This window comes from Notechis scutatus, chromosome 6 (assembly GCF_049901735.1).
Source record: "Notechis scutatus isolate UNSWTSFEM ecotype Mainland chromosome 6, rNotScu1.2, whole genome shotgun sequence".
Taxonomy (NCBI): Eukaryota; Metazoa; Chordata; class Lepidosauria; order Squamata; family Elapidae; genus Notechis; species Notechis scutatus.
The window spans coordinates 66,893,443-66,914,269 of NC_142014.1; the positions used below are offsets into that span (position 1 = coordinate 66,893,443).

The 20,827-nt window shown below is 37.9% G+C and overlaps 1 protein-coding gene across 1 annotated transcript in view; it reads right to left on the reverse strand.

Moving 5' to 3' along the window:
- CACNA2D4 (calcium voltage-gated channel auxiliary subunit alpha2delta 4) overlaps positions 1 to 20,827 on the reverse strand; it is a 196,418-nt gene that overhangs the window by 79,344 nt on the left and 96,247 nt on the right. The window contains exon 27 of the mRNA XM_087968608.1: positions 9,185 to 9,262. Coding sequence (XP_087824734.1) covers positions 9,185 to 9,262 — 78 coding nt within the window. The remainder of the gene's footprint in view (positions 1 to 9,184; positions 9,263 to 20,827) is intronic.

The following is a 20,827-nucleotide window of genomic DNA, read 5'->3' on the forward strand; positions in this document are numbered from 1 at the left end:
GAAGAACACCAACCAAGATAAACCTTCTTTAGGAATAAAACACTAATTTGTCTCCAGCATCTGTTAGCACGCAGGTCCAACCTTTTATACAGATCTCACACCTGCAACCCATAAAGAGGATCATGGCCCTCTCCTCCTGAATAGACCACATTTTACCCTGATCCTCTCCTCCCTGCGTGCCCTAGGATGGATAGGGAATGGGCCTGGGTCCTCCTCTGACTGCTCAGCTGGCCTCTGCCCTTCCCCAGCCTCCTCCACCACCTCTGGAGCCACACTTCCACTCCCTGTTGGCTGTTCCTCCTCTTCCTCAGAGTCAGTCTCCATCAGGGGCACGACAAATGATGTACTCCCATCTTCTACCCTATGTCTCATACCCTTCAAGGCTGTGCCTGGCCAAATTATTTATTTCCACATGGATCAGTAGAAAGGAATAATTATCAGTGGGTATATAGTCTTGGGAGCCTTTCCATCACATTCTGCAAATGTGCCCCAGGAGGACAACACAATTCTTTGACAGAAAAGGCAACCAATTGCTCATTCATATATCTGCATAGCTCTCCAGAGAAAGGACCCTTTCAGCCAAACTGAAAGCACAGCTGCTCTTTCAGGTGCTTCATCTAGAACATCTGTCACTGCAGCTTTGCCCAAGCTTAGCCCACTGGTGTCTTCTTCCTTTGGGAAAGGCACATACTGACCAAATTAGAACTGTATTTTTCACGCTTCTAAAAAAGAATTCAGGATTTTGCTCTTTTTTGTGTGACAACCTTCCAGTATTTAAGGAGTGATGTCAGATCCTCCTCAGACTTTTCCCCCCAGGCTAAATATATGGAAGTTCTTTCAGCCTTTCTTTCAGAAGGTTTGCTTGCTTTATACCCAACTACAATGTTTTTTTCTCTCTCTCTCCTTTGAACCCATTCCATTCATGTATAGCCTTAACACCCACAACTTTATCTCCAGACAAGGTATGAATACTTTAAAGTAATGACTTAAATACTAGGGTTGTACATGCAATCTGGAACCCATATCATGTATCTGATTATTAACACAATTGTGAAAGTCCAGAAATATTTCACAAGAAGAGTTCTCTCCTCTACTCATTGCAGAATACCTTATGCCACCAGACTTGAAACTCTAGACCTAGAAAACCTAGAACTACGCCACCTTCGGTCCGATCTAAATATAGTATATAAAATCATACATTGCAATGTCCTACCTGCAAATGAATACTTCAGCTTCAATCATAACAATACAAGAGCACACAATTGATACAAACTCCAGGTTAACCGCACCAAACTTGATTGCAGAAAATACGACTTCAGCAACAGAGTGGTCAATGTCTGGAATACTCTACCTGACTCTGTGGATTTTTCCCGAAACCCCAAAAACTTTAACCTTAGACTTTCTACTATTGAACTCACCCCTTTCCTAAGAGGTCTGTAGGGGGCGTGCATAAGCGCATCAACGTGCCTACTGTCCCTGTCCTATTGTTTCTTTTTATTTTTCTTATAAGTATCCACCTCATGTATTCAAAACTATGTTTATTCTTATACCTGTATCTTGTAAGCGATTGACAAATCAAATAAATAAAATAAAATAAATAAAATAAAATATATCTCATCTTGTGACAACCCTGGAACACACGAAAAAAAAAAAATTAGGATGATGATCAATGACACACTGAATAAGTCTCATCAATGTCAGTTGCTGCAAAGAAAACAAAGGCACTTTGAGATACCATGAATAGGCCCATAGTTCTCTCAAGTGCTAAGAGAGTTATTTTATTCTGGGCACCCATTTCTCTATTTCTGAATTAACATTCGAAAGCTCCCACTTCTCCTCTGAAGAGGGCTAAAAATGCATCTGTCAAATAAACCAAAAATGTGTTTCTCTGCTCAGAGGGGTCATAGAATAATCCAAATTTGATAATCCAAACTTCATATTTCTCACTTTTGGCATAGGTATTTGTCATTCTCTCCTCCTCTCTTTTCTTTTCTTATTAAATGCCTCCCTTGCTTTTGTACAAGCAGCTGCTCTTCAGATATTCTTTTCTCTGATCTGCTCAATTCTCATTTTTCAACTATCACAAAGGATTCCACCTCCCCGCCGCCACTGCATTTCCAAAAGGAGAGCTCCACTCCATCCCAGAGATGGAGGGGAGAGATACCATAGACCAGGAGTGTCCAACCGTGGTAATTTTAAGACCTGTGGTCTTCAATCAGCAGCTGGGGAATTCTGGGAATTGAAGTCCGCAAGCCTTAAAATTGTTAAGATTGGACACTCCTGCCATAGAGCTCTTGGCAGAATCTAAATTGGGATACAGGGTTGGTTGAGACAGCCTTTAATTTTGTAAAACAAGGCTATAAAGCATATGAAGAAAACATGCCCATAGGTACAGTTAATTAGGGACCAATAAAAGGTTCCCGAGCATATTAACAGGCTTGATAAATTCCAAGTTACTCAGGAAGAATTCTGTCAGGGAAACCTGACTGAGCAGCCTTTTACTTGATTCTCAAATTCAATTTCATCGGACATCAGGTGAGAACAGTCAATGCTAAGATGACTCAATCATTTACCAACATCAAGAAAACAAGCATGTATAATGGCTAGTTTTAGCATCTTCCAGCAGAATGTCCAAAACTGGAAGTGGTTTGCCCTTTTTATAAACTCTTATTTGCTACTGGGCGTCACTTTGGTCATTATCTGGTGAGAAGGGGCCATCCTCCAAATAAAATTTATAAAATCTCTGCTTGCAAAAGTTTTGATTAGGAAATAATTGTATTTATCATAGAAGGGCAGCAAATCATTTCATCTATCTTTTCTCTATTTTTGCTGTTGGGAAAAAGAAAGAAAATGTTTGTAAGGTTAAATGCCATTGTAATTTGCGGAATATTTGGCATTATGATTTTTTATGGTGATGAGATCACTGCCCATGACTTTTTGCTCAAGCAGCAGCATGCTTTGAACTGTCTTTCCTTCCACATACTATTGTTGCCAAGTCACTTTTCATTCAAATGCATGCATAAAAGTATGCAACATTTAAAATATTCCAGAACACAGAGTCTGTTTTCTTAAAACCACACATTATTTTCTAATCTGTGTCCAGGCACAGCATTTCCCAGCAAGCAAATGTTCTCTCCAATGACATTTGCTAGAGGAGAAATAATATTTTTCATCCATTACAGCAAGCTTTGCTGCGGCGAACATGGGCTGGTGTGAAAAATAGGAGCTGTTTTGTGATGCTCAAATTCTAAACTATGAAGGACTCCAATAATTCTTCTACTTGCCTCAACAAAATCTGCTTTAAACTCATATTACAATCCAATCATTTAGTGATAATAGAATGGCTGTTAGGCTCAATTTCAATAATTTAAATTACTTTCCCCACCAGTACAGAATTTATTGCCACATATATGATGACAGCCACTATTGGAGATCAAAGACAAGGAATCTATAGATTTCTAGATGTTGCTGAATTACATTCTCTCAGAGATCATAGCTAAGATGAGTGAGAAATAATGTCCCTTGCATGAAGTATGGAACCACAATATTTGGAAATTATGGCCAAATTGTGTCAAATATCTCTAATAGTTATTCAGTGTTCAGAGACACTAATGCATCATCTAACATTAGTTGCTGAAGAGGAAAAAGGGAGTGACCTCAGCAAGACTTAGTATACAGATGAGTTGGGACTACAGTTCCCAGAATACCCAGTCAATTAGGGTAGATTCATCACAATGGAAAGTTGCTAGTTTGGGAAAGACTGGCTAATGTCTTGGTGGTAAGTGTTGCAGAGAGATCTGCTTAACTACTATGCAACATTAGGTCATAGACTTGAATCTAGTCATCAGGTCTTGTCTGATCCAAAAGGCATTGTTTTATTTTTATTGGATAAAAGGTAAAGGTTTCCCTGTCCAGTCATGTCTGACTCTAGGGCACAATGTTCATCTCTGTTTCTTAGCTGAGGAAGTCAAGTTGTCCAAGGATGTATTTTGTGGTCATGTGGCCATCATGTCTATATGCCAAAGGCACACAGAACACTGTCACCTTCCCACCAAAGTGGTACCTATTAATCTACTTGCATTTGCATGCTTTCGAACTGCTATGTGGGCAGGAGCTCATCCATTGCACAGAGCTTGGGTGTTGAACCTGGACTGTCAGCTATCCAGCTGACAAGCTCAGTGTCTTTAACATGTATATCCCACCCTTTAACCAAACTAAGGCTTGTGGGCATGAGCTGGAGGTGTGGCTTGGTGGGTGTGTGGCAATTCGGTGGGGGGTGGTGTGGCTTGGTGGGTTGGCTTGGTGGGCGTGGCGGGGAGGAAGGGGAAGGATACTGTAAAATTTCCATTCCCTCCCCACTCCTGGGGGAAGGTTACTGCAAAATCCCATTCTCTCCCCACCCCACTAACCTGCTTTCCAGCTCTGTTCTCCTGTGCATGGCAACAAAAGAAGACCCAGCCAATCAGCTGGGACTCAGGAGGCAGAGAATAGATGGTGGCGGAGCCAGTCAGAGGTGATATTTGCTGATTCTCCGAACTACTCAAAATTTCCGCTACCAGTTCTCCAGAACTGGTCAGAACCTGCTGAATACCACCTCTGGTTTGAACCTAAATTTTGCCAGTCCTAATCTAACACTTTAACACTGTACCTCACTGGCTTCTTCTTATGTTTTTAAAAGGTACCATATGTATAAATTCCTTTACACTCCTGACATTCTTTTTACACATTCAATCATGTCAGCCTAAGAAGTTAGGAATTTAGGAATATCTTTCATTGTTTGCAGAATCTTTACACATTATCACATTTGTGTGTATATACTGTACACACACACACACACACGGAAACCTAGGAAAACATTTTGTATATAATCAGGACATAGTTCACAGCTTCGCATGAGTATTAGTCATGACCAGACCTATGCTCTCAATGTACCAGCAGCTCCAAAACTATGAAAATTGGAGGAATATTTTCATGATTATTGAGAAGTGAATACCTGGGATAAGAAGAAAAGGAAATAAACCCCAGCACACAATTCTCCTCTGTCACAACTGTGCATCCTGGAGCATGAGAGTAATTGTCTGAAATGAGTCAGACCAAAGGCTTAAGGAAACAGTTGCCATGGCAACCTCCTTCTCTATTCTGATTCTGCTTAGAATTAAAACGATATCAAATAATTTGGGAGTGAAGAGATAGGGCAAAAATCTATGGCTGTTAAATGACCTTCTGTAGATGATTCTCCTTTCTGGTCAAAATGACGTACAAAATATATAAAAACTAATAAGCCAAATATTGTTTGATAGTAGGAAGAAAGGCTGCAAGCAAGAATTCTAGTTATTTCTGATTCATTTTCTCTGCGTAGATAAGGCTCGCTCCCAACGGTTAACCTATTTCCAAAGAATTCCTCATCCCCTCCACACCCTCACCCAGTGCAGGAATAGTCCAAGGAGGCTAAGTCTGTCTGACGTGTGTGCCCTTCTGAAATTCAACTGTATCATCACACAGCAACAGACAGTTAACAGTTTCACCCCATGCTGCTATGTCACTGCTAATGGCTCCCTATAGTCCAACACAGAAGGCAGAGCAAGGAATAGTTGCTACAAGCTGTTACAGTCAGGAACAGGAATTTCTCTGCTCTTACATCCATCTGTGGAAATCCCAGGGAGCATATGAAAGGATCCTTGCATTTCTTACTTATTTCTATCTATCTATCTATCTATCTATCTATCTATCTATCTATCTATCTATCATCTATCTACCTACCTACCTACCTACCTACCTACCTACCTACCTATTGCTTCTCATGCCAAACCCCCACAGCAATGCATAGCAATTATTTTTGAAGAAAAGATACAAAATGGAAACACTTCAGTAAGGTTTGTCCCGCTGAATTTTGAAACCCATTTGATCAAAAATAACAATGACAACAGCAGCTTGAAAGGGTGGCTAGATTTCATTTGAGGAGGCTTGATTTATGCAGTCGTTCATTTTATGGTTGTTTTTAATTTCCCAAGCCAGCAAAACAAGATCCCTTGGTTATGTGGGATCAGCAAAACAATGTCTTGAACTCTAGAAATCCATTGTGCTGGGAGGAGAGGTTTGGATTCAGGTTCCAGCAGGATTCCAGCAGGAACCTGTAGCATCTTTTAAAATAAGTACATCCATGTATACCCATAGACATGTAAACATGCATGAACATATACAAGCGGTGGTTTATCCATGCTTGAAATTACCAAGCAAAGATTGTCTTGCAAACCACATTCCTCAAATGACATCATATACCCTTCATATACCCAGATCAAGGAGATGCAGATTCTAGTGATTTCACTGGGACATTACAATTCTCAGCAGCTGCAATGTCAGTTCAACCTCTTTTACCAATAGAGAAGCTCAGTTTAATGATTCACATGACAGAACATTCAGTCATATTATCTGGAGCAGAGTGACATATTTCTGATTTCTCTCTCTCCCTCTCTCTCTCTCTCTCTCTCTCTCCCCTCCCTCCCCCCCTCTCTCACACACACAATAAAGTTTTAATTAAGTGATAAGTAATAATTATGTTTCAGTTAATGTTCACTTGGGGATCAAAAGCTGTTAGGAAGATAACAATATTGAATGGACTTTCTAAATTCACTTGAAAAGGCACATGTAGGCTATTATAAAAAGAGTATTCTTTTTTTCCAAGGTGGTTTCAGCTGGAAAATACTATAATTTACTCAAAAAATTTACTATAATTATCTCAAATAATTTACTCAAATTTACATTATAAGAATTATGAACAGTAAAAAAAAATCCCAAACAGAACAGAACAACAACAATTCCCAGACAAAATAGAATAAGAGCTCAAGAAAATAAAAACTCATGCCATCCCAGTACAGCACTTTCCCACATATCCACATACTATCTTGATGGGCTCCAGCCTTATTTTTCAAATGTGGAAACCTTAAAAAACATGGGCTTCAGCTCCCAGAATTCCTGATTGCTGGCTGGGGAATTCTGGGAATTGAAATCCACACATCTTAAAGTTGCCAAGATTGAGAAACATAGTTCTACCCCAATATTTGTGGGAACAATCAGATTTTCCAAGTTTTTCAGATGGCTAAAAAGTTAGATGTCTGAAGAAAGGACATCCCATAGGTTAGGAGAAGCTCTGAGAGGCATATTTCTTGGCCCTGATAGAAAACTACATTTAAGGAAGGGACTTAGAATGTGCCACCATCTGTCCTCTTGGATAAGCAGATAACCTCATATATATATTTACTTATTAAACAATTAAAAATAACAAATGCACACACACACACACACACACTCACGATAGATCTGATGTTGTATATATTGTGGTCTATATTTGTTATTTTAAATTGTTTTATAAGTTGTCAGCTGCTCAGAATCACTATGGTGAGTTAGGTAGCCACACAATCTAACATGAATGAATGAATGAATGAATAAATGAATGAATGAATGAATGAAATTTACTCAGAATAGATATGAATCTCTGGGTATTCCCACTTGCCCAGGTTCTAGATCATGGAGATCCTTCATGTTTTGCTTATTCCAACTTATAGCAAAGATGCAAGATTCTACAAAGACCTGTCTTCATTTATGGCCTTCATTCTTTTCTCATCTACTGCTTTAGATTTTACAAAGAAATTCAACTAAGAATGTATGGGGAACAAACTTGATATGAATGGTATGTTTGGATGCTAGATATCACTGTAGGAAGTTAGCACCCACCCCTCTCCTAGAAAAATGAAATATCCTAGGAAATATTAAAAAGGCAGAATATTTCCCCTAAAAAGAGTAGAAACTCAGAAGCAGAAACTCACCCCCCCTTTGTTAATGGGCAGGCTTTTAAGACCTAGGCCAGAGTATTCTACATAATAAAGGCCTCTACCCATCTCACCACCTGGCCTGGGAAGATTGCATCAACCAGCACTCAGGTGCTGGACCATGTGGTCCAGACAAAGCCTACACAATTAGCTAACACCCCACCCCTGGGAGTCTGACAGCCAATGGGATACATTTCTTACACAGGAACAGGAGACTCTAAGGTGGGGCCCAACAGAGGGTATATAACTAAGGGACTCTCAGCATCTCAGCCCTTTCCCTTCTTTTCCTTCACCCAACATCTTGAAGCATGTGATCATCCTTTTCACTTTGGAGCTCCAAGCCATGTGATCCTGTCCATCATTAAACCATCTTTCCAAGCAGTCACTATGTTTCCAGTGTCTTTCTTCCCCACTTGGAACTGAACCCAGAAGGATATTTCTTCCAACATCACCATGCCCATGATTGATCGTGTATCTTCTCGGGGTATTTTGGAGGGAAGGGAGAGGGTGACACTTCTGAAGTTTCATGATTTTTCCACTTAATCTCTTTTTAATCCTCATCCTTCAGTCCTTCCACACCATCTGCTTTTCTATTATTGCTGTCTATTGCTGAGCTGTGGTATGGCTTCGTTTGATTAGGAAGTCCTACTTATCAGCTACTTCCCCACCAAACCCTGACTATAATAAAACCACTTTAAAGGATATGAACGAGACCCTCAAAACTCATACATCATCTCTTTCCTTTCAACAGTATTCACGCCAGTTCACTGATTCCTAAATATCAAAGGGCGTATACAAAAATGAGATGAACATTTGTAGATTTCAGTTTTTATGTGGATGAGTGGAAATAAACATTGATGTAGTTATTACGCAGAGCATCACCCCAGCATTTCTATCAGGGCTATTCCATATTGACATTTTAGCCCCTGGGAAACTATGATCTTGGATTGAAAATTAAGTGAAAGGGGCTTTTGCTTTTTTGTGTGTTGGAGTTATGAAAAAGTTGCAAAGCACAGAAGTTATATTTGCTGGGCACAAAAAGGACACTGCAATGATACACGTCACACAAAACTTAGGCCTAGTATTAACAGCAAGGATTTGTCCTATAAATTGGCAGTTTTTGTTAGGACTTTCACAACATCCTGCAGTTGACCACTAGATGGCAGGAAAGCTTTTTCTATCTCTCTTTGCTGCCATCTAGTGGTTGCCTGATATAAAAATTACATGTTTGGCCCATTGAAGGGATGGACCTGCCCATTTCCGGAAGGCATTATTCACATTCAGACAAATCAATAAAAACAAGCAGAGGGTCTCCCCAATGTTATCCCCAGCTTCAAGTGCATTGAAACAAGTCCTACCTGCAGCAATTCCTGTCTTCCCACCAATAGTCACAGTCACAGATGTGCTTACTGTTACTGCCTCAGGCAAACTTCCCTCTGTTAAGACATAAATGTAGCAAATTCAAAAGCTGATCCTGTATCTCAAGGGAAGAGGCTCTCAGAACGTACAGCCTGTTAATTCTGTTCATAAATCCAATACAAAGTATAGAACACACATAAAGGCCAGTAGGTGTTGGGATCGCCACATTTAGATGACAATTGCTCAGAATATAGGAGAGAATTCATCAGACTGTATTGTGTGGGGAAGAATGTATCGGGTAGAAGGGGAAGAATCCTGCTCCTTGTGCGGGGAGGAAGAATATGCAGGTAGTCCTCGACGTACAAGTTTTCATTTAATAACCAAAGTGATTTATGACCATTTTTCACACCTCCAGTTGCAACATCCCCATGGTTACATAATCAAAATTTGAATGCTTGGCAATTGGCATGCATTTATGATGGTTGCAGTGTCCTGGGGTCATGTGATCACCTTTTACGACCTTCTGATGAGCAAAGCCAACAGGAAATCCAGATTCACTTAACAACCACGTTACTAACTTAACGACCGCAGGGATTCACTTAATAACTGTGGCAAGAAAGGTTGTAAATGGAGCAAAACTCATGTACTAGCTGTCTCGCTTAGCAACATAAATTTTGGGCTCATTTGTGGTTGCAAATCTGTATCAGGAAACCTCTTCGGTTTGGTGGCTGTGTCTCTGAATATTTTTGATAGGGAAACATGGATTTGCTTGAATCTAATGGTTTGTTCTGCTGCCAGTAAGAGATTTAAAAAGAAGTGAGACGTCACCTTGAGTTGCTGAGTGCCAAGAAAGATGCCTTGATCATCCCAACTTACAGTAATATAATAGAAGTCCCTGATGTTCAAACAAAGCTAAAATTATGTCCGCATTTCCCAAATCAGACGAAAGAGTTTTACTTGCTTATTCATAAAGCAACCCGAATGTCAGTGTTTTGCTAGATAAATACAGACGTCTGAATTTGGGGATGTATTTATTTTAGGGACATAACACTGAAAAAGAGAAGAAAATCCTTTTAGCAAACAACTATTTTTCCACACTGATGTATAATGAATGTATAATATATAATGTCAGTTTGCCAGTTACGGTTTCAGATATATTTTTTTAGCTCTCTAGTCTAGAACTCTAAATGTCTTTAATAGGAAATTACTGTGGGTGTCAACTACTAATATTAACATTATTTCCTGGTCAAAATAACTATAGGTTTTAGAGGGGAGTGGAGTGTTCATTCAACCAGGTGCAACATTCTTCTGAGCTCTACTTCTCGATCTGCATATGCATCCAAACCGCTGGTCAACACTGCTAACTGTAGAGGCTCTGACATTCTCAAAATGCATGTAACCCAGCTGGTTGTTTTTTAATCAGTGAAGGTCAGTCAGATAACAGATAATCAGAGTTGGAAGGGATCTTATAGGTCATCTAGTCCAACCCCCTGCCCAAGCAGACCTTAGACTATTTCTGACAGATGGCAGTCCAGCCTTTTCTTGAAAGGTTCCAGTGATAGCACTCCCACAACTTCCAAAGGCAACTTCTGTTCCATTGGTTGATTGTTCTCACTGTCAGAAAGTTTCTCCTTATTTCCAGGTTGAATCTCTCCTTGTTCAGTTTCCATCCATTATTCCTTGTCTGGACTTCAGGTGCTTTAGAAAACAGCTTGACCCCCCTCTAAAGTGATAAGAATCATCGTGTGCTTTTCAGCCATCCATACCTTTTGATAAACAATGAAACTATATGATTTTACACATGGAGCTAAGCAAGAGTCAGGATATTCAAAGGTTGGATTTCAGACCCTCTGGACTTTGGATTCTGCATATCCCATTTCAACATTTCTTCCACCACAATATTCAGTTGATCAAAAAGCACCATAATTGCTTTGAGTTTGCCGGTACATTTGATTTCCCAAAGGTAGTGATGGAATTAACCAGCGTTGGGAGGGGAAGGGTTATGCTTCAGTTCTCCAAGGAGGAGTCAAATAATTATTGGTTAACTGAAAAAGTTACAAAATTATGATTTGGGATTTTAAATAAGTTTGCACTGGGACAGGCATCATGTCAATCACTTGTATCATCTTAAAGAAATACTTTTGTCTACCAAATACTAGTTCATCAGAATAACAGAGCTGGAAGGGATTGTTGAGGTCTTCTAGTCCAATCCCTGATCAAGCAGGAAACCCTATAACCATTTCAGACAAGTGTCTGTCGAGTCTCTTCTTAAAAGCCTCCAGCGATGGGGCACCCACAACTTCTGAAAGCAAGCTGTTCCACTGGTTAATTGTTCTCACTGTTATGAAATTTCTCCTTAATTCTAGGTTGCTTCTCTCCTTGATTAGTTTCCATCCATTGTTTCTTGTCTTGCCTTCTGATGCTTTGGAAAATAGTTTGACTCCCTCTTCTTTGTTGGCAGCCCTTCAAATATTGGAACACTGCTCTCATATCTCCCCTGGACCTCCTTTTCACTAGACTAGACATACCCAATTCCTGCAACTGTTCTTTGTATGATATAGCCTCCAGCCCTCTAATCATCTTTGTTGCTCTGTTCTGTACTCTTTCCAGAGTCTCAACATCTTTAGTTTAACAATTCATTAAAGGCTACATATTCCCTACTGTATCTCCAGGAGTTCATTTTTGACAGATGAACACTGAATGGCTAAACATATAATTAAATGTTCTCTACGTAATTAGAGAAAAGTCTTCTTCTTCATTTCTAGATTTCTTTGTGCAAGCTTTTGTAGTTATTGTACAAAGGCACGCTGAGTCACATTACAACCCACTTATAGTCTGAAGTAGCATAGCTGAAAAATAGGTCCACCCCCTCTTCAGCTGTCTGGGAAAGCATAGGTTTCAAATCCAGTGGAGGCTAGCTTGTTTATATTTCCTTGTGTTGTACAACTGTTCTGGGGATATTCTGGGGATATTCTGAATATTGGTATTTAATTTTTATTATAGTTTTCCTAAAATTACAGTTAAAAACCTAAAAACTAATGTAAACTAAAAAATAAAAATAAAAGAATAAAAAATAGTGTAGAAAAAGGAAAATAAAAAAAAATAAGAATATAGTAAAGAAAAAGAAAAGTATAAAGAAATGACTTTTCATCATAAAAAATATGAACAATTTTAGCAACTTATCACCTTTTCTTAAAATGTAACAAATGCTCTTTCTTCCCATATGCTATTTGATCCTTATCAGCAAAAGTCCACCGAAGGTAGATAAAAATAACAACATACCTATTTTAAACATGATCAAATAAACCAACTTTATATTCCTTCCTTTTAGCAATCTTAATCATTAATCCTTAAATAATGTCCTAGAACTTAATTTCTTTTCTTATTTCTTTTTTGTCTCTTCTCACACAATTTTTCAAAACTTTAATAAGTCTCTTTTATAAATTCAATGTAGGAAAATTATTTAAGTCACTCTTTTGATTTATTATTTGTGTATCTCTTTTAATCATTAAGGCATCATTTGGTTTTATTTATATGTCTAGTGTAGCATGACTTTTCCCCATGTAGCCTGTCATTTTAAAATCCACTTTCTGATTAGTCTCAGTCTTGACCAGTAAAACCTGTTCCTCCTCCATAACATTTTTTAAACACAGTCTATCTACAGAATCATATATTCTTAAAATTAACTTCTGGGACCATTTTTCAAAAATATCCTTCAATACATCCAATGTTAAGGTATTTTTCTGCATTCTGTATTTATAAGCCAAATCTAAGTACTCAGTGTCCAATCAAGTCTTTTTTTAAAGAATTCTAAATAAAGGCATTTTCCTATGGGAAAGATTCTCATAATTAATTACAAAATATTATTTCAAATCTACCTGGACTTTTAGTCCATTTGTAACACCCCAAACCAAACTTCTAATCATTCTTCTTCTGTTTATTCCAAAATAACTTTTTAAAAGTCTTTAAATTTTTATTTAAAACTTGTTTTGCCAAGGATTGAAGAAAACTCAGGTAGTCTTGTAAAACTTGTTGATCCAAAGGTTTGTAATAGTTGAGAAGTAATTAACAAGCAATTTTCAAAAGTGATTAAAAAGGAAACATGTAAAGCCAATATCTTTTGAAAAGGTGCAAGTATGGTTTGAACAAGGTAACTGTTCCCTTATTTCTCAGAGTTCTAACCCTGCCAGAGACTGCTATCTTGTGTTTTCCTTATGAGGAACAATTGTATGGAGTGCTTGTGGGTGATCTCAAGTTCTCTCCTTGTCCATATTACAAAGAACTACTCATTGCCAGTTCTTCATTCCACAACGGACATCACCTCTACTTTTAGTAGAACCAATTCAGTTCACCATTTTTTATTCAGAAGTCTGAAAGATCAGATTTCTGATTATATTTTCCTGATTTTTATTCCTGACTTTCTTTCCGGTATATTGCTTACTTAATGTTCCATGCAACAGAAGGGATTTTCTCTCTCTTCCTTCACGGTTCCAACACTTGTCACTTGTCACATTCTTGGCTTGATCTTTAGTGCCCAATATGTCCTGAACATAATTTTGCAGCTTCATTCAGTTTTAGTGTCAGCTTTTTTGCCTTTTTTTAAAAAAAAATCCTTGGAAATAGATTTGGGAGAGGCCTAAGTGCATTAGTCTTTATACATTGCATCAGCCCTTATTTCAATAAATTTCCTTTGGGATAGCATTCATCTATATGCTACTAAAACTCTCATTATGTTTATCTTTCTGTTTGAACTTTCAGGTTAGCTCAAACAGTGCATTATACCGCAACATTTTTTAATCAAGGTGCCTACAATCCACTAACTTTAAAAAATGCATTAAAAAATCTAGGATTCATATGGAATTGAAATTTCTATGATGTTCAGACAATTCTATTTGCAAAGTTGTGGATGTTGCAGCACCCATGTGGTCATGTGATTGTGATTTCTGATACACCCTACCAACTTCCCACAAGCAAAGTCAATGGGGAAGCCAGCAGGAAGTCAGAAGCTACTTCCACTCCCATTGTCTATGAAGTTTCTCAGTCATTCAAGTTGTCTCTCTGTTGACTTCTAAAGTGTTAACAACTGGCTGATTGAAAAAAGTATAAATCCTCCCTTCCCCATCAATCAGTTAAAGTCTTCCAGAAAAATCAAGAAAGTCTAGTCTCTGTTTGAAAAATACACCTTTGGATCCTGTTCCCACTGTCTTTTTGCCTGCCTGTGGTAATTTTATCTGTTTAGATATAGTAAATGTTGACTTATTATTGTAGTTTGTTTGCCATTACAATTATTTTTCTATTTATGATACAGTATATACTCTTTTTATATAATAATGTGGCCTTCCAGAACTGAGGTTAAAAAAAAAAAGGTCAGCCTAGAATTTAATATGAATTTAATGATGTGACAATCGAGTCATATCATACTTTACTACCTTTCTCTCAAAGGATGACCCAATGGGACTCACGGGAATGTCTAAATATGCCTATTTTATGATCATGTGGTAGTTAAAGATCCTTTCCAGGGCTCATTTACTTCTATATGCAATTTTGAGGATGAGCAAACAACTTCAAAACCACGCAGCAAGATGATAAGACAGGTTTACTCAGAACAGCTCACATCCTGTGACAATTCCCTTAACATCATCAAACTTCAACATCTGCCTATCCAAGATCTTTGGGAAGAACTCAATAGATGGACACAAATGCCAAATCCAATCTGAACATCTGGCTGATTGTGCAATGAGCCATCAAAATGGCAAAAGACAGATTTATTTGGAACAGCTTACATCTTGCAAAAATACCTTTAACACTATTAAATAACAACACCTGTCTATCTCAGGGCCTTCAGAAGAACTTGGTAAGTAGACAACCTTTTGGACCTCAGGGACCACCAAACTCATAATTTTAAATCCCAGGGACCACTAACCAGTTCTGTGGGCATGCCTAATTTGTGGGTGTGGCTTGGTGGTCATGTGACTGGCTGGGCATGGCTTGTATGTAAATATTATAAATATTTATATAAATATTGAATTTTTTATAAAAAAAGAGCAACTTTTACCCAAAATCAGGCAAAGCAGGCAGGCAGATTGAATTGCTCACATAATCACAGATTCTTTCAGAAAGCTATCTATCTGCCATTGGCTAGCTCAGTCTGTCACATAAAATTTGCTTGCAAGCAAACTCATAAAATTTGCTAGCAAGCAAACTCACAAAATTAACTCACAACACACCATGTATGTAAATATTGATTTTTTTTTATTAAAAAAGCAACTTTTATCCAAAATCAGGCAAAGCAGGCAGATTGAGTTGTTAGGTATAACATTGATACCAAATATAGTTTGGGTGAATAAATATATAAAACTTAGATATCATGGTTTAAGTGCTTATCACTTTAAGCACAATGCTGCAGGCAATTAGCCGATTAAGGGTGCGGTTAGAAGTTACAATATAAGGAAGCATTAGAAGCTGGTAAGCCTACTGCGACTAACTGTGTCTTACTGCGACTGCCTCTGTGTTACTGTGTGCCTGTGACTGAGATGATACTGTCTGCTACTGTTTGCTGATTTACTCGGAATTCAACTGTTCTACTGTTTGAACTTCTTGCTGAATATCCAGCGTTTGTTCCTCTGGAGAGAGGCACCGGAGGAGGAGAAGATATCTTTATCGGCTGATAAAGATATTGCAAGGACTCTTAACTTGGACTATACTAGTGAGTCTTACTGGATGGAAATACTGTGAATGACTTAATGGACTGAATGACAATGCTTTAAACTCTAAATGGATTAAAAACTATTTAAACTACAAAGAAGTGTTTGTGTTCAGTGTGTGTATACTCTGGGGCCCTTCCACTCTCGTTTGGCTGCCTGGCTTGACTACTGCTGCAATACTCTGCTAGGGGTTAATCCCCAAACACTAACATTGGTTATGGGCCCAGCAGCATAGTCTAACTAACCAGGATATAGCAGAGAGTTGGTGTGAGTTGCACATTACTGTAAAAACAAACTGTTTTAATTAGTTTAAAATAGTCAAAATATCTGAAGAGTAATGGCACAAGTAAATTTGTCACAACTGTCCATGATATCCAGGCTGGATGGAACAAACTATGTTTCATGGTCAATGAAATGTAGTTTACTTCTACGTAAAGAAGGTTTGTGGGACATTATAGCAAACCCACCAGATGTGAGTAGCTGGGATCCTGCTGATGATGATGATAATGAAAAGTTACAAGACTTTAAACTGAAGAATGAGCAGGCTTTATGCATCATAGGACTGACTCTCTGTGATCAGCAGCTTGTCCATATTCGTGGAGAAGAAAATGCTGCAAACTGCTGGGAGAACCTCAGGAAGATTTATGTTCGGGACAGTGTAGGAGCACATATAAATCTTACACGGAAGCTTTTTCGAACGCATCTTCAGAGGAATGGAGATATGTTAGTTCATTTAAACTGTATGAAGAGCATTTTTCAAGAATTGCAAGAAAAAGAGCTTATATTTAATGAACTGCAACAAGTCTACATAATATTATCTTCATTAGATCAAAGCTATGATGACTATGTGACTTCGTTAGAGGTATTGCCAAAAGAAAGCCTCTCATTAACCGACATAACAGGCAGGCTACTAGAAGAAGCCAGAAGAAGGCGTGAGCGTGACGAGCTGAGAGAAGATAAGAAAGAAGAGAAATTATCTTCAAAGCTTGAAAGAAACCAGCAAAGCAAATTACAGCACCCGGAAGAAGAGAATTTATCTTCGACGGCATACACAATTAAAAAGTGTTTTAATTGTGGAGGCAGAGGACATTTGGCAAGATTCTGCAAAAAGAGAAAAAGCCAGAATGTAAAAAAGCCAAAGAAAGCATTTGAACTAGCCACGTTTAGCAACTCTGATGTGAAGAATGATATATGGGTGGTTGACAGTGGCGCATCCCACTGCATCACAAGAGATAAGACAAAATTTATAAAAATGTCTAAAAGCTCTCAACATATATCTCTTGCTAACGGCTGGAATCCTAAAGCGAAAGGAGAAGGTCTTGCACATTGTCCGTGCATAAACCAGGATATAAAAATGTTGTATGTACCGCAACTAAAGTTTAATTTGCTTTCAGTAAGGGTATTAGATAAATTAGGTTATGTAATTACTTTTAAAGATAATAATTGCATAATTGAAAAGATAACAAAAGGGTAACTGCAGCTTTAAATGGAACATTATATGTCTTAGATAATAGTAAGAAAGGGAGGCACAAACTGTATTTAATAATATAAAGCCTCATAATGAATGTATCCATTTATTGCATAGGCGTTTGGGGCATGTAAATTTTAAAATGCTAAAACGTACAGTTGAGTTATCTGAAGGAATAAGGTTAAAACCTTGTGATAAATATTTGCGTTGTAATGTTTGCTGTGAAGATAAGAGCAAAGTATTGCCTGCAAATAGGCTAAATGGTTTCAAAACAAAAGAACCTTTAGAAGTGGTATTTGCAGACATAATAGGTCCAAAGAAATCCAGTATGGGGGTGCTAGATATATACTGAGCATTATGGACCATTATTCTAGATATGGGTTTTGCTATTTAATGAAAAGCAAAACTGAAACATATCAACATTTTTCAATTGGCTTAGGTTTGCTGAAAGAAAGTCTAAACGACAACTGATAACCCTGGTGACAGATAATGGTACGGAATTTATTAATAACAAATTCCAGAACAGACTTAAGATAGCTGGAATAGAGCATAAGAAGTCTGCTCCATACAGGCCAGAACATAACGCTTTTATTGAAAGAAGAGGCCAAACACTACAGGCAATGGTTAGAACAATGTTAAATGATTCTGGGTTACCTGATTATTTGTGGGGGAGGCTACAATGTGTGCTAATAACATATTGAACAACGTTGTTAACACAACAACAGGTGAAATACCATTCACCAGGTGGCATGGCAGGAAACCTGACCTAAGTTACCTGCACACATTTGGTGCACCAGCATGGGTGCATATTCCTGCACAACTCAAAAAAAAAAGGGCAACATAGAGCTAAAAGATTTTTCTTCGTTGGTTATCAGGCAAACCATAGGGCATATAGATTTTGGGAGAAAGGCACATCTAAAGTGTTATGTAGTGCTAGTGCCCAATTTCTAGAACATGAAGGATGGGAGAAATTAGAACAGGATGCCAATAAAGATGTAATTATTGAATCCTATAGAAATCCCATTAGTTATCCCTGTAACTTTAAAAATAAAGTAAAGAGACAAATACAGGATGAAATAGTGCCCATAAAGGAAGAAACAGATTCAATAGCTGAACAGGATGAGGAAGATGAACAGGTAGTAGTTCAACAAAGTCCTCCTGTAAGCCCTGTAATACCCAGAAGAACTACACGTGTATCTAGACCGCCTGATAGGTACCAGGCTAACACAGTGTGCCAGATTAATCAAGTTCCTAATTCTGTTGAAGAAATTAAAAAGTATCCTACTAAGGAAAAAGAAAGTTGGTATGCAGCAATGAATAAGGAACTGAATTCATTAAGAGATATGAAAGTGTATGAGAATGCCAAATTACCTGTAGGTAAGAAGTCCATTGGCTGCAAATGGATTTTTAAGGTAAAAACAGATAAAAATGGTAATTTAATCCATAAGGCAAGGTTAGTAGCCCAAGGTTTTAGGCAGAATGCCAATGACTACGATGAGGTGTTTGCACCTAGTCTTAAGGCAGTAACCTTGAGGGCAGCTTTAGTGTGGGCAGCTAGTAAAAACTATATAGTTAACCATCTAGATGTGGAAACTGCTTACTTGCATGCCCTATTAAAACATACTATTTATATGAAAAACCTGTTGGTATTAAAAGTGAAAATAAGGATAATAATGATTGTTGGTTGTTAAAGAAAAGCCTCTATGGTCTTAAACAATCAGGCTATGAATGGAACCAGTATATTGTAAAGGAACTAAACAATATAGGATTTAAAGCTGGTTTAGCCGATCCATGTTTGTTTAAGAGGGAGACAAATGGGAAAGTATCATTATTATTACTATTCACAGATGACATTGCATTGATTACTGAAACTAATGATGAAGCAAATAAAATAATAGCATCATTAGGAAAGAGAATAAAGATCAAGCAATTAGGGAGATAAAGAAGTATCTCGGTTTGAATATAAAGAAAACACGGAAAGGTTTTAAGATATCTCAGGAAGATAAGATAAGCAAATTGCTAAAAGATTACAAGATGGAGCTTTGTAAGCCGGCTAAGACTCCAATGAGTCAGGAGTTTAGCAACACTGATGAACAAAGCCCGGAGTTTGATAAGGTGATTTATCAATCTTTAATTGGTAGTTTGAGTTATATTAGTAATTGGTCTAGACCAGATATATCGTACTGCGTGAATCAGTTGGCTAGATTCAATTCTGCACCATGTGAAAGACACTGGATTGCAGCTAAGAGGATATTAAGATATCTTAAAAAGACAATGAATTATTCATTGTATTTAGAACCAAAGGGTGATTTAATCCTGAGTGCTTATGCAGATGCTAGCTTTGCATCAGAAAGAGACACTAGAAAGTCGACTTCAGGAACAGCCATAATGCTGGGTAAGACATTAATAGGCTGGAAGTCAATAAGACAACAGCATATAAGTTTGTCTACTATGGAGGCAGAATTCTCCTGTTTATCACTGTTATGTACAGAATTAATAATGTATAAACAAATGTTAATTGATATAGGTATAACTGTAGATTATCCTATAATTATACATGAAGATAATCAGGCAGCAATTCAAATGGCCACAAATATTGCAGTAAAAACAAGGAGCAAGCATACAGATCTAAGATACCTAAACGTGAGACAATCTGTAAGAAGTAAGATGATTCAGCTAGAGTACTGTATGTCGGAGGACAATTTAGCTGATAATTTTACTAAAGCCCAAGGTGCCACTAAGCACCAGGAGAGTTGTGAAAACTATGGGATTAGATTGTAAAGGTATTATATATTTATATCACCCAAAAGGGGAGTATGTTAGGTATAACATTGATACCAAATATAGTTTGGGTGAATAAATATATAAAACTTAGATATCATGGTTTAAGTGCTTATCACTTTAAGCACAATGCTGCAGGCAATTAGCCGATTAAGGGTGCGGTTAGAAGTTACAATATAAGGAAGCATTAGAAGCTGGTAAGCCTACTGCGACTAACTGTGTCTTACTGCGACTGCCTCTGTGTTACTGTGACTGTGCCTGTGACTGAGATGATACTGTCTGCTACTGTTTGCTGATTTACTGCGGAATTCAACTGTTCTACTGTTTGAACTTCTTGCTGAATATCCAGCGTTTGTTCCTCTGGAGAGAGGCACCGGAGGAGGAGAAGATATCTTTATCGGCTGATAAAGATATTGCAAGGACTCTTAACTTGGACTATACTAGTGAGTCTTACTGGATGGAAATACTGTGAATGACTTAATGGACTGAATGACAATGCTTTAAACTCTAAATGGATTAAAAACTATTTAAACTACAAAGAAGTGTTTGTGTTCAGTGTGTGTATACTCTGGGGCCCTTCCACTCTCGTTTGGCTGCCTGGCTTGACTACTGCTGCAATACTCTGCTAGGGGTTAATCCCCAAACACTAACATGAGTTACTCACAGAATCATTCAGTGATCTATCTATC